This window comes from Ctenocephalides felis, unplaced genomic scaffold (genome assembly GCF_003426905.1).
Source record: "Ctenocephalides felis isolate EL2017-DRISC unplaced genomic scaffold, ASM342690v1 CF-g0.4_SCAFFOLD_03571, whole genome shotgun sequence".
NCBI lineage: Eukaryota > Metazoa > Arthropoda > Insecta > Siphonaptera > Pulicidae > Ctenocephalides > Ctenocephalides felis.
The window spans coordinates 39,131,632-39,146,774 of NW_020539725.1; the positions used below are offsets into that span (position 1 = coordinate 39,131,632).

At 29.8% G+C, this 15,143-nt stretch overlaps 1 protein-coding gene across 1 annotated transcript; it reads right to left on the bottom strand.

The window, feature by feature from the left end:
• Window positions 1-1,008: 1,008 nt before the first annotated feature.
• LOC113385007 (PDZ domain-containing protein 8) lies at window positions 1,009-14,511 on the bottom strand. The gene is made up of 10 exons (XM_026622805.1): window positions 14,197-14,511; window positions 12,075-12,272; window positions 11,594-11,786; window positions 9,194-9,404; window positions 7,814-8,935; window positions 6,825-7,095; window positions 6,533-6,688; window positions 4,485-4,759; window positions 3,255-3,477; window positions 1,009-1,372 (listed from the first exon to the last, which is right to left on the bottom strand). Exons 1-10 carry the CDS (start codon window positions 14,356-14,358, stop codon window positions 1,121-1,123), a joined length of 3,063 nt encoding a protein of 1,020 aa, XP_026478590.1. The 5' UTR covers window positions 14,359-14,511; the 3' UTR covers window positions 1,009-1,120.
• Window positions 14,512-15,143: the final 632 nt, after the last annotated feature.

The window sequence follows — 15,143 nt, forward strand, 5'->3', positions numbered from 1 at the left end:
ATGAAATCTTAAAAAAGGTAAGTGAAATGGATTACAACCCATTAACAGGCAATATATTCAAGTGCACTAACATTCATAAGAAAGGATTTTTTTATTTTATAAGTTTATTTTGGATTATTCATCAATATTAAATATAATGAAGAAATTATGCTATCGCAAAATTGATATCGAACGTTAATTCAAATTATTTCAAAATATTTTTATTTCAGCTATATAATATTGCTAAAATGATTATTTTTATCACATTTTAATACACAGATCTAAATTAACCATAATTATTTTTAATGAAAATATTCTGTTTATCATAATACAAAAATAAAAAAATCTAAACAAGATAGGTGTTTCTTACCATTTGCTGTAGCAAATACGTTTAAACGATTTGTATTTAGTAAAACCATAAAATTGCAGAAATAAAAACTATTAATTATTGAATATTTTATTACTACTATATATATTTTAAATAATTATTTAATAAATCTATATTATTTCAAATTATCAATATGATATACTCTAAGAGAAATGATATGTATTTTGATACTAAATGTTTATTTCTCTGATCGAATGTAAAAATATCCCAGCAAAAATATTCATTACCAAAATATATTGTGGTACAAAAGCACCTTTATAAATGCTTTATCGGATTTCGCTAAGTTTTTTAAACCATGGCCATATTTCAAATCCAGCAAGTTTAATTACAGTTTATGTTCAGTTTTATATTTTTTCAAAAAAATCTCTTCGCTTTTAATTTAACCAGTTTTTGAATCATTGAATACACGCGTTCCGGTAAAAAAAGCACATCATCACTGTTTATAATCGACAAAAATTAAGAAGTGAGAACAATTTCTAAAATGTTTAACATTAATCTCAAATTATTTGTCTGTGAAATTATCTATTGTTAAATTTAATGCTGAAGTGAATTTATTCTGTAATATGATAAAATGTAATTCTTATATTCGTAATGCCTAATTTCAATTAATAGTTCAAATTCAATAACTCGGTCTTATTATTTTCATGGAAATCATATGTCACTAATTATAAAGTTCTCGCCAAAAAGAATAATTTGTAATACTTAAAGAAGAATTCCATTCCGCAGGTACATCTCAAAATGCACCATTGTATTCTACAAATGTTGATGATCAGCATTAATGTTGGAAGCGCATTCAGGATCGATTTCTTCCTTTTCCATTTGTTCCTGAGCGTGTTGCATAGCAGCGCAATAGTGCAGCATGAGGGCAGACAGCGCCTGAACTCGCGCGTCCCGATTGCCCTCGATGAACGCCTGTTTCGTTCTCTCGGCCTCCGACAATCGACCGTTGCTACTTCTAGTTTGATGAGACGTTTCGCAATCCAAAGCTCGGCGCAATTTTGAAACCTGTGAATTGAAAATTCTATTTCACTAGCATTTAATTATAAAGAATAGAAACTAGCTGTAAGTGGAATTCTGTCTTAAGGCAATTAAAGCATCGTGCCTTGAGGCAAATTGCTGAAACTTCCCGTACCAAAAATTATTATTTTTTTAAAAACGATTAACATTTTTGAAAAAAATTTACTTTGAAAAAATAAGATTTTTGAGAAACTATAAATTGGACAAAAAATTACTTTTTCTTTAAAAAATTTTTTTTTTTAATTTTTTTTTTTTTGAAAAAAAATTTTTTTCTTTATTTTGACATATTGTGGAAGATCTGAACTTTTTTTTCAAAGCAATCGTACTGCTTTAACTGCATAGGGACAAAATATAAAGCGCGTAAGCGCCGCGCCGCCGTCTAACGCATAAGCATTGGTACGGAACCCATAGAAATGTTAACAAAATGTATACTTATTGTTAAAATCTCTATAAAATATCTGATAATTTGATGTGCATATGTGTAATGATCATTTTTGACCGCCAAATGGCTCATTTTTTTACTTTTTTCTCCATATCTTCGAAACCGCTAGACCTACCTCCATGAAAATTTTATCGATTGTTCATCTTGTCAATACAAGTGAAATGCTTTTTGAATTCTCTTAAAAACTGAGTTACCGTTTTTGGCACTTTTTGCCCCGTATCTTCGGAACGGCTAGACCTGCCTTCGCCAAAAACGAATCAGCACGTCTCCTTATCAATACGAATCGAATGTTTTTTGAATTATTCAAATCGGTTGATCCGTGTTCCCGAAATCGTCGACGAAAATTTGTATCCGCACATACATACACACACATACATACATACATACACACACACATACACACACACACACACATACATCCATTTTTTCTAAGGTATGCCAAAATGTTCAGAAACCTCTGAAACGTAAAGATATATAAAAATTTTCATTTTCGATTTTTTTGCGCTTACTATAACTTGCCCTACGGGAAGTTAAAAAGTAAAAAAAAATGCCATTTGGTAGTCAAAAATGATCATTAGACATGTACACATCAAATTATCAGATATTTTATAGAGATTTTAACAATAAGTATAAATTTTGTTTACATTTCTATGGGTTCCGTACCAATGTTTATTCGTTAGAGAGCGACGCAGCGCTTACGGGCTTTATATTTTGTCTCTATGCAGTTAAAGCAGTACGATTGCTTTGAAAAAAAGTTCAGATCTTCCAAAATATGTCAAAATAAAGAAAACATTTTTTTTTCAAAATTTTTTTTTTTTTAATTTTTTTTTAAATTTTTTTTAAATTTTTTTTTAATTTTTTTTTTAATTTTTTTTTTTAATTTTTTTTTTCAAAAAAAGTAATTTTTTATCCAATTTATAGTTTCTCAAAAATCTAATTTTTTCGAAGTGATTTTTTTTTTCAAAAATGTTATTCGTTTTTTAAAAAATAATAATTTTTGATACGGAAAGTTCCAGCAATTTGCCTTAAGGCACGATGCCATGCGCCCCACTAGTTTTTTCAAAGCAATCGCGATAATTTAGCTGCGTAGAAACAAAATATCGAAGCGCGTGGGCGTTGCGTCGCAGTATAACGAATAAACATTGTAACGGAACCCATAGAAAAGTGAACAAAATTTCTTATTATTATTAAAATATCTATAAAATATGTGATAATTTGATTTCCATATGTCTAATGATCATTTTTGTCCGCCAAATAGCATTTTTTTCATTTTTTATTGTATTTCCGAAACCGCTAGACCTGCTTTACCAAAAATTTCATCAGTTCTTCATTTTGTCTATACAAATGAAATGTTTTATGTTTAAAATGTTCAATCATACAATACTAGTTTAGTTGTGATATTTATATTAAAACTAAATATTTCATTACCATTGCTCCAATTTTGTCCAATCTCTCTGGCCCTGGTAGATCTGAATGTAATCCCTTGGCAGAATCCTTGGCTAGGCTCATGATATCTTCTTGTTGCAAATGATTTTGAAGGATTGGTTCTACGACAGCAGCAACGCTCTCACTGTCAGTCACATCGCAGTGCTCAAGAAGAGCAGGGCAAAGGTCGAATGGGTTAGAGCTGACGGACACCAGAGATTGTTTCCTGATTGTAATTGGGTAATATGTTTTGTTTATAATCCCCAAGTTAGTTTACCATAGCCAATTACAAGAGAAGTGTTTTAGGTAAAATTATTGTGCATGGATAAATTATAAAGATTAGGTTTAAAGGTTAGTATGTATGAAATAAGAAATTTAGTAATTTTCATGCTAGTTATTTTAGCAGTCCGAATAATAATTTGTATATAAAGGACTTTTGCTAATATTAAATTCTTAATAAAATAAATAAAATTACATTAAAAATAATTCTAAGGGAATAAGTTATAATTAAAACTGATAATTTGAAGTAGGAGAAATACATTCACAGAACGACTTTAAGGGGCACAACTAGTGTGATCGCCTAAAACAGGTGAATTTTGAAAATTAATATTAAAAAAACTACTCTATCAATCAATTCAAAATTTTAGGAATATATTTATACATGTTTTAAGAATACATAATAAAATTTTTGAGATAATTAAAATAAAACTTGTTAAACTAGATAATATTGTCTGTAAAATGAACTACGATGAAGAAAAAAAATCAAAAATTGACAAAATGACGGGCGATTTTGGTCGTTTTTGGACTGCCAAAATTCGATTTTTGATCCGATAAAAAAATCGATAGTTCATTTCACGGAAAACTATATAAAGAACATGTAAAAAAATTGATAGTGATCGGATCATTTGTTTTTGAGTAATCGCTGCAGCAAATTCAGAAAATGCTGTTTCGAGAAAAGCGCGTTTAAAGATTAAATGATCGTTATACTATATACTATATATACACTTTAAATGGCTGTAACTCCAAAACTATTTAAGATATCGATTTAAAATTTTGGTATGGTATTTTAAAAGGTATAACCTATCAAAATATGGAAAAATTGAAAATTCGATTTTTTGAAATTTTCACACTAGTTGTGCCCCTTAAGTATTAAAATAATATAAAAATAATTTACTTTACATAGCTTTAATTTACAATAAATATGATTCACACATAGTAAATTTTTTTCAGTACCTTGGTGTGTGCTGCGGCGATGGTGGTAAACTTTTACTACCAGATCCATCCTTACTGGATCCTGAACCAGGTATTGATAAATTGTTTGCAGAATTGACTCTTTTAACGCCTTGAGTAATAGTCTGAGGCAATGTGGCCTGTAGCAGACCGCTAAAACTTTTTCGATGAATCGCAAAATCATACGATTTTCCGTCACCGGCAGGTGTTGCATCTTGTGCTTCGTCAACGCCAAGAGATGTATCTACGCCAGATACATCTTCGTCAGGAATATTATCCTTAAAAATTCATAACAGAATTGATAATTTATTACATTTCTAGCGAAGAGAAAGATTTCATAAAGAGGTATTTTTAAAGAACGTTTTGTGAAAATATGTAATGACGAAAATTTCATTTATAAAATGATGTAAAATTGTTTTTAACTTTATATTATTTTTGAAAGCTGAAGTATAGTAATACTCCATTTATTCAGCTTAATCTCAATAAAAACGTAGCCCGTTTAATTAAAAGTAACTAGTTGGTATTGGTATTTTGCCTTGAGGCAAGTTACATAAACTTCCCGATATGTGTAAATAATCCACTTAATCAATAAAAAAAAATTATAAGTGATTAAAAGTATACCGAGCGGATTTATAACACTTAATTGAGAACGAACAAACTCATTAACTTGGAGTATTTTCTAAAAGCAAATTTTCAAAAATCAATAATTTTTATAATTTTCCAGTTTTTAGTTATATGAACCAGTTTCTGTAGAACTTTAATGGTTTAGTATGTTCATCAATACCAAGTACTATGTCGTTATACCAAGTAAATCATCTAATTTTAATTTTAACAAACGTCAAAAAAACTACTCATTTTCTCAAACTTTGATAAATTTTTAAAATTAAACTACTTGTCGTAAGGCCGCAATATTTCAGTAAGTTGTATAAGACCATGATATATATCGCAAAAAAAGTTCCATAAAAATCGGCTTGAATTTTTTTTTCAACAATTAATTACAAGAAAACGACTCGTTAGATTTTTACCTAAAACTAATCAGTATCATTCCCAACTAATATCTTTCAAGCAGGTTTTAATTTTTTAAAATCGGTTCGGTAGTTTGACGCTAAATGTGGACGAAAAGTTTAACACTTTTTTTCAAATTACAAAGAAAATGGCTCGGCAGACCGTCTCACAAAACTGATAAACGATAGTCCTTATTGAGATACATCAAATGGCTTTTAAATTTCTGAAATCGGTTCAGGCGTTTTTGAGAAAACGTCGATCAAAGGTCTAATTTTGGCAAATGCCAAAAAACAATACTAATTTTTGTAAACTTTGAAGAATTTTCAAAATTAAACGGCTTTTTGTAAGGCCGTAATATTTTAGTATGATCTAGAAGACCATGGTATCTACCGTTAAAAAAAATAATAAAAATCGTCGATTTTTTTTTTTAAACTTCATTATAAGAAAACGGCCCGGCCGATCTTTACCAAAAACTAATCAGCACGATTCCAAACCAATATCTATCAAATTGTTTTTGAATTTTCAAAATCGATTCAGAATTGCGGGCTAAAACGTGGACGAAAACTTTTTCACTTTTCTGCAATTTACAAAGAAACGGACCGGCCGATTGTCGCACAAAACTCAGAAACGCTAGTCCTCATCGAGATACATCGATCGGTTGTTAAATTTTTGAAATCGGTCCATCCGTTTTGGAGGAAACGTCGATTTACGGCAAAAGATCTGTTCACACATACACATACTTTTTCCAAATGTGGTCTCATTCGATTCAGAATGGCTTGAAACGTCGAGAAAACATAAAATTAGTGAGTCGGATTTTTTTATGAAAACATAAACTTCTCCTTCGGGAAGTTAATAAAAAGTATACACTTAAATGGTGGTACAACTACGCACGAAATATATAATTTCAATGTTTTAGATTAAATCGTTATACAAAAAATCTAACTATGAAACTTTAAAACAATATGCAACCCTTTGTATCCATTCTGTCTTCATTATTCTAGTTACAATCTTACTAATTTTTTATGCATCTTTTCACAATTAATCACCTCAAATTGCTGTTCGGTCATTTGGAACTTAGGAACTACAACTGGTCTTGTTGTAGATGCATTAGTACAAGGTGCACCAGCTTGGCACTTAACAACACATTTTTTATGGCAACACATTGCACAATCTCGGCATTGAACTGCATCTTTTAACCAGATCTGAAAAATATCATATAATAACATTGTAATTAGGAATTGCATGCAAGAGTTTTATAAATCCTATATGCACAGCATATATGTAAAGCGCAAGATACTACATTAGTTTTTTAAAATATGTATTACATATATTCTATACCTTTTTCCCACAAAAATCACATTGCGTAGCTCTATGAAAATGTGTTCTAATAAAGTCATGTTTTTTGGTATCATTCTGAACTACCGCCGAAGGAATGTTAACATCAGGAGGTGCAGTATTTTGCGAAGACTTGAATAATTGCTTTTTAATATTTGGAATTGCGACAGAGCTTTTTTCTGCTATACTTGACGACCACAAGAATGATAGTAATATATCACCATAGCACAAGCATGGTTCATATCCAGGTTGGGAAGACATTGGATTACTTCGACTAAATTGAAAAATATGTTGAATTAAATTAAATTGCTTACATTGATTAATTGAATTTAAATTAAAATATTTTACGAAACTCATCGACATGTTGAATTTAACATTTTTGAATATCAGATAAAACATTTATGCTGGTGAAACATCATTTTAGACATCCTATTAATCAACTAAAGCTTATCGTGATTATTATTGTGATAAATACCGATATTATTAATATAACAAGAAAATAATAGAACAGTTTGTCAAAAAATGTCAAATTTAGCCACGATTAAAATTAAAAAATCAGTTTCATTTAACCTAATACAATAATTGTGAATTACAATGTAATATTATTTTGTGCCTGGAAAATAAACGTTTCAATTCTATTATAAAAATAGTATTTCTTCTTCTTTTTGTGGTAGTAATACAACTAAAGATAATCAAGATACAATTTGAAAAAAGAACATATAATAAGTTAATTGTGATGAAATATATATATATATATATATATATATATATACATATATATATAAATATAAAATACCGCTTGGATTTGTTAATGTTAATAGTGTTTTTTAAATTTTAATTTGGCTTGTGAATGGATATAGTACTAATGATGGTGAAGCGAAGTTGGTAGAATGATATTATTTATTGCCTACACATATGCTTAATATATGTTATCAATTAATATAACGATTGAATACTTACTATACTAACTTATTCCTCATTTGTGTACGTACCTATTTGGAGGTAAAAATTCTGAAGGAAGCAATGAGTAACATTTCAAATAATGACCCAATTTAGAATCTTGGCATTTGTTTATCACTGTGGTCAACGGAATGTTCAAATAACCGAGCAAAACACTACCTTCACAAGCATGATTTTTTCCCCAAACATTAATGTTTAAGTACACATCTCCTTCAAACATTTCAAATGTATAAACGTTATTAAATGGTAACACAGATTTCACAGGAAGATCACTTGATGTAAAACATTTAATGGACTGTTTTATATTATTACTAGAATTCATCGAATAACTTTCACTAAAGCTTAATCGTTCCAAAGCCATCGGATGTGGTTTCCTTAAAGGAGTTGCAGTTGAACTGCTGGTTGGTGTAGTTCCAGCACTGCTGTCACTGGAAGTTTTATCCAAAGAACAATTTCTTTTTCTGAGACCGTAACTTGAAGATAATTGTACAGATTCATTAGATTTATAAAAAGAAATTTTGGTTAAGTTTTCTACACTTCTGCTATTATGTCTAGATTTTCCTTTACCAGCATCCACAGGTTCTGTGCCGTCTTTGTTACTTGATTCTTTGGCTAAAGATATGTTCACCTCTGGTGGTTCAAAATGTTGCACAGTTATATTTTCTGTGCTATTATGCAGACTAACATCCGTCAATTTTCTTTCAACACGAATGGTAAACATACTCAAATTGATAGATTTTACTATTTTAGCAACTTGGTTTGTATTGGTAACTGGTTTGCCCTCAATCGAAATTATTATATCACCTCTACATAATTTTGCATCGTACGCGGGGCTATTTGGCACAATGGTCTCTATCACAACGCTTGTGTTACTTTTATCCATACACTCTTGCTTGAAAACTATTCCTAGTTGTTGAGCTTTGGTTTTCGTAACTATCACATCTAATAAAATTTTTATTTGGTCATCCTTCTGTGATAAAGAAACCCAAGGAATACTGTCTATACACATAGTATAAAATATTTGATCTATATTCGGATTAGTAATTGATAATCTAGTAATCTCCAATGTCGTTACTTCGAGAAGGCCTTCAACAATTATGTTCTCATCAATCTCTAACTGGCCGGGATCAGTTCTTGTAAAGAAAGGCTTATATCTGAAATAAAACACATATTGCAGATTTTGTTTGAATAATAATAATAAAATTCAACATAAGTTATATATTCATCAATATTTAATTTGATTTTATTGCTTATAAGAATATTTAAGGATAGTAATAAGTTATTGTTACTAATTCAGTTTTTCTATAGAAAAAACTGCCAGTTAGTAGTAGCAACTGTATAAAACAATCAGAAAGAGAGCATACACAAACAAATATAACTATATATAGTAAATAAAATCAAATGTGACTTACCTAATTTTATAATTGGGTAAAGTGTGCTTTCGCTTGATGGCCCTCCTAATTTGATTACTTATGAAGCTGGTGACGTTGCTTTGCATCTGTCTGCCTTGAAACTGCGACTCCACTGCTAAATCTATCGTAGGCTCTTCATAAAAACTAAATGACCAATGCGTGTAAGGCAAACGAGTAAACCGCAATCGCGCCCTTCCAGATATATGGCGCACTAATTAAAAAAAATCATATTAAGGAACAAAAGAAATAATACTGAGATATGTAATAGAGCAGTGACAATTTGTGAGATACTAGATATAAAACAGGTTATAAATCGATTTTTTTTAAACCAGGATCAGAAGTACGTGTTGTATGGACTATCTATCTTATTGTAGGTCATAGTCTGGTATTTTTCCTGAGAGGGACACTCAGCGGTCAAACACATGCACACAAACACACACACACACACACACATATATATATATATATATATATCTTATATATAAAAATGGAGCTCTCTTTCAAATGTCTAAGTAAAACTCGAAAACGGCTAAACCGATTTGGCCAGTCTTAGTCTTGAAAAATTCGTGCCAATCCAGAGAAAGTCCAAAAGTGAGATATTATTCCAAACTTGCGTAGAAACTTTACATTTTTAATTTGAAAATTTTTGTAGAAGCGTAATTTGAATAAAACAATAGATGGTGTTCAATTACTTTTAATAGGAAGTTTTACGTGAAAATTTACGACAATATAAGTCGAAAGACCAAAAAAAACTTGGATTGGATCATACCATGTTTTCTATAGAAAGTATATAAAATTTCCAGTTTGATTGTATTGACAAAATATCGGTAATCTTTGAAAATCCATAATAAAATTATTTTCTTTCGTCGGTAGTTTCTTAGCATTAGTTAAAAATGTAATTATTTTGTAAAATACCTTTAAATTAAAATAAGGTTTTAAACGTGTTTGCCACCTGGCCGTTCCAAGTTACCCCGCCTATAGGGTAAAAAGGTGTAGATAACGAATTTTTGAAAGACATCAAAAAAATACATTTCTACAATGATGAAGTAGCTGGCAATTTTACTGAACGTAGTCAGATAATTGGTCATTAATTAATCGAATGTTTACTTGAAACTTCGTAACTTAAAAATTTCAAGAAAAAAAAGATTAAAAAAAAATTATAACATTTTTTTTTCCAAAAGCAATTATTATGTTAAAACAAGCAGAAAGTTCTTTGAATCATTCAAATCGAACGCTTAGTTCTCTCAAAAACTGCCATTTTTGTACATTTAGCTCTATCGGAATATCGGAGTATCAAAATATCTGAATATCTGAATATCTGAATATCTGAATATCTGAATATCTGAATATCTGAATATCTGAATATCTGAATATCTGAATATCTGAATATCTGAATATCTGAATATCTGAATATCTGAATATCTGAATATCTGAATATCTGAATATCTGAATATCTGAATATCTGAATATCTGAATATCTGAATATCTGAATATCTGAATATCTGAATATCTGAATATCTGAATATCTGAATATCTGAATATCTGAATATCTGAATATCGGAATATCGGAATATCTGAATATCTGAATTTCGGAATATCTGAATGTCGGGATATCTGAATGTCGGGATATCTGAATGTCGGGATATCGGAATATCGGAATGTCGGAATGTCGGAATATCGGAATATCGGAATATCTGAATATCTGAATCTCGGAATATCGGAATATCGGAATATCTCTAGAAAATGATTAGAATTTACATTACTTAGCAAAACAACGTTTACCAGCTAGTATATATAAAGGCAATTTTCACCTGAGATTATATTTGAGATGTAATTATTTTTGGGGAAATACGGTATCATACTGCTTGACATCGACTGCTGGCCGTCAAACCTGGGATCAAATTGACTAGTCCAAATTGCTGTTTATTATTATGTACTTTTATGCCTTATTTTTATCACCAAATATTAATTGGCAATTATAGCGATTTAGGTAAGGTTATATGAAAGAGTAATACCCTGGCCAGTACAATACAATCGTAAAAATCTCTGAAAAATTATTTGACCAATATTATTTTGATGTTAAGTCAGTGTATTATCAAACTGGTTACTCTATCTTGGTTCTGAAAAGAAAGTTTCAACGTCATTTTGAGTTCTTCATGTTCGATTACGCAAAATCAAATCGGTATGAAAAGTAGGGCAAGTACAAAGCAATAAATCTTGGTGAATCATTCTATATAATCTCTTGCAAGCATCCATCTAACATTTCACTAGACTCAATACAGATATATTAAATTAATACATTCACAACGTAAAAAGAGTTACATATATCCAGTAGACTCATCACTAAGAAAGATATTATCATTATAAAATTTTACAACTTTCAACTTGTTTTAATAATACCTTTCACAGCAAGATAAGCACGTTTTCCTAACACCATATTTGCGTCAATGGCAAGTTGAAAATTTCCAGAGTAGTTCAAATCCAGGCTTAAATCTAGTGTATCGATGTGACCTTCGGTTTCATCAAGACTGACATTTTCCACTCGCACATTTCGGATTTCTGGAAATTGACTGCCCAAATGTAGATCTCTCAACTGAAATGATAAACATGATTTTTTCTAATTTAATGCAGAACGGGATATTCTATATCAACCAATTTCTCTATAGATAAAAATATTAGATTGAAATTTTCTTCATAAATTTTGATTCGACGATGATTTAAAATTTTCACTCGACACATTTGTTCATTAATTAACATTATTTTTTGTTTATTTTTTTTTAATCAGACACTATGATTAGTATCACAAAAGTATAGATTGCGTAGTTGATCTCTGAATGTTAGCATTATTATTAAAATGTATAATCAAAATTATTATCTTCACCGATAATTTATCGAAAAGTCTCCCTGTGGTAGATTTTGATATCAGCTCATCAAGTTCCATGTCCAGCTTACGCCAAAACCATCCACGCACCCTGGAACTGTGCCGCAATTCATGAAAAAGAAATTGCAGCAAAAGGTTGATTGCCACTGGCATCTGAGGATCACTTGCATCGCATGACTTGAGGCACTCCAAAACTTCCTGTACGTTAAAAATATTTCTTATTAATCAGCTGTATACAATCCAATATGAATTCATTTAATTGCTTACAATATTGGGTAAAAGTTACCAAAAAGTTATATAATTTTATTCATTAAGATATCATAAGCTTCAGCAGATTATCATAATTTACGATGTGTTATAAATATGTATTTGTTTTCTGTACAAATACAAATAAAAAAATAAGCTTTTTTAAAAAATTTAGTAGGTACATATAAGTTTATGACGCTTTAGTCACAATACATAATATCTTATGATTCCTTCATAATATTAAAAGAAAGAAAACAGAATTATAAAAGCAATTATTTAGGAGTAATAAAAAGATTTGGAATAAAGAGAAAACTTAATTAGATTAATATTACGGTACACACATTGCAATGATTTCGAAGAAGAAATTTGAGGCCGACAAGAACGCAGATGGTTTTATAGATGTTGAACGAAATAATAAAAAAAAACTTCACAAATATTATAAAAATTAAATTCTGAGTTAAGGCACCGTAATAAAAATATACCACGCGGTAAGCCTACCTTCGAAAAATATTATTATTAATATAATAATAATTATTATTATTAGCAAAACTATTATTATCATTACATGTTTTAACAGGGAAAAAATTATAGCAGGTGGCATATTGTATGAATCATATTGATAATTAAATCGCGTCGAAACACGTTGAAGAAGTCATAATATTAAATAATAGCATTGTTCTTTATATTTGATAATTGTTGAAAAAGATATGCAACGAAACGCTATTAGAAATTAAATCTAAATATTTTGAAGACATTTTCTAATTACATGATTGGGGCCATATATAAAGTAATTCACATTTGAAGTAGATTAAAAACATTTTAAAAATAGAAATTATCTAACTTATTATTAATTATTTGATTAAATTTTATATTTATATATATACTCCCAGAGTAACTGGCATTTGTATAAAATAGATTAAGTTATAGTTATAAGTAGTTAAGTTCTATTATTGACCTTAATATTTGCAAAATTTCAAAACTGATTTTTTTTTAATTTGAAAATTTGCTTTATTTGACTTAAATACGTACATTGATTTTTACATAAAGATACAAATTGTATACACCTATTCTGGGAATATCATTATACTATCATAATATAATATTGTTCTCATATATATATATATATATATATATATATATATATATATTTATCTATATATATATATATATATATATATATATATTTATATGACATTCCCAGAATAGGTGTATACAATTTGTATCTTTATGTAAAAATCAATGTATGTATTTAAGTCAAATAAAGCAAATTTTCAAATTAAAAAAGAAAATCGGTTTTAAAATTTTGCAAATTTAAGGTCAATAATAGAACTTAAAACTACTTATAACAATAACTTAATCTATTTTATTTAAAACTGATACTTCCGAAAGAATGCAATGTTTTTGCTTAGAACCGGATTTTCATAGTCATACTGAACAAATCTGTACTGAATTCAGACAAAAAAACATAATGAGTACTCTTATATGCATATATAATCGAAAAGAACGGTCACATACATCATATAAATTCCCATCTTATAAATTATTGTTTTTTTTTTAAAAATAATTGACAAAATCCTTTATTTAATCCTCATCATGAGCTACACTATAACATGATTTTACATGTGTGATATATTTTACTATTAATTTATTGAAGAACGTGATGAAAAGTTATTGAAATTTAACATTTTTTAGTGCATATAAGTTTTTACCGTCGCACGGTATTACAAGATTACACAGGAAACACAGCAATTTAATTGCATATTGTTATGCAATAAGGCTTTATCTCGCTGTCGATTATAAAAACATAATGTAGCGTGCCGTATTTTACTAACGGATCAACAAGCCAACAAAACAAGTTTTGTATGAATAACATTACCTTTGGCATACAGTATTTTTCAGCTGCCGGCTTCTTAGGAGCATCTATAACGGGTTCGCTCCTTACATACTTCATGAAGATATAATACTGCAATGCTACAGTGACCAGAGCTCCTATCACGAAGGACACGAAGCAGTTCAGCAGACCGATAAAGAGCTCCATTATCCTGGTCACTTTTGCGCTTCGTCCAGATTTTTATGTCACATCAACATTTCTGATTTCTGATCTTCACTGTAGCCAACTGTATGACACAGTTGACAGAACATGAATTATTGTGAGTAAAACACAAAGGGAAACAATCGATAGTTCCTTCCACAGGTCAGTGCCCCACTTCGCGGTGGTCGGGCGGGCGCGCATGTGCGCGGCGTCGCGGCTCTTCGGAGACTGAATTGCGAATGCGGTTGGAAGTTGCGCGACTGGCTGCCTTTTGTCAATTCGGAATTCACACGATAGTTTATAACAGAAATAGTCAGAGATTTCGAATCAAGGGCCGCATTATACAAGTTTAGTTCTTAGTTGGATAGGCCGTGCTCCATTCGAGAAGATTATGATCCATTATGCAAACCACAAGCTAAAAGATTGAAAAATCTTCTCACACACAATTTTACTAGTGGCGCTTGGCACCATACCTTAAGGGGGTGTAGAGCGATGAATTTTAGGCCATTTTCAAAGTGTCGTAAAAGAAAGCAATGAATGTTTTTACTGTCCATTTTTTACCACTTGTTTATTAATATTATTAAAATACAAAACAAAAATTTAAAAATAAAAAAGTTGAAAATTATAAAAACTGGCAGCTGATGAAGTGGGAGGTCTCAAAAAATTGGCACCTCAGTCTTGACATGATTTCAGCCCTCCTAGCATTCGAAATGCAAAAAATAAAAATATTATTAATCTACAATGTTGTCGCAATCGCCCGAACTAGCAAATGAGTAAAAATTTTTTTTTTA

What these genes read in the sequence shown, in the direction of transcription:
- LOC113385007 (XM_026622805.1), bottom strand. Translation starts at nt 14,358, where the DNA reads ATGGAGCTCTTTATCGGTCTGCTGAACTGCTTCGTGTCCTTCGTGATA. An exon ending in GTGATTTTTGTGGGAAAAAG is followed by an intron (nt 6,689 to 6,824) that starts GTATAGAATATA and finishes GATATTTTTCAG; the next exon opens with ATCTGGTTAAAAGATGCAGT. An exon ending in TGACCGAACAGCAATTTGAG is followed by an intron (nt 4,760 to 6,532) that starts GTGATTAATTGT and finishes TGAATTTTTAAG; the next exon opens with GATAATATTCCTGACGAAGA.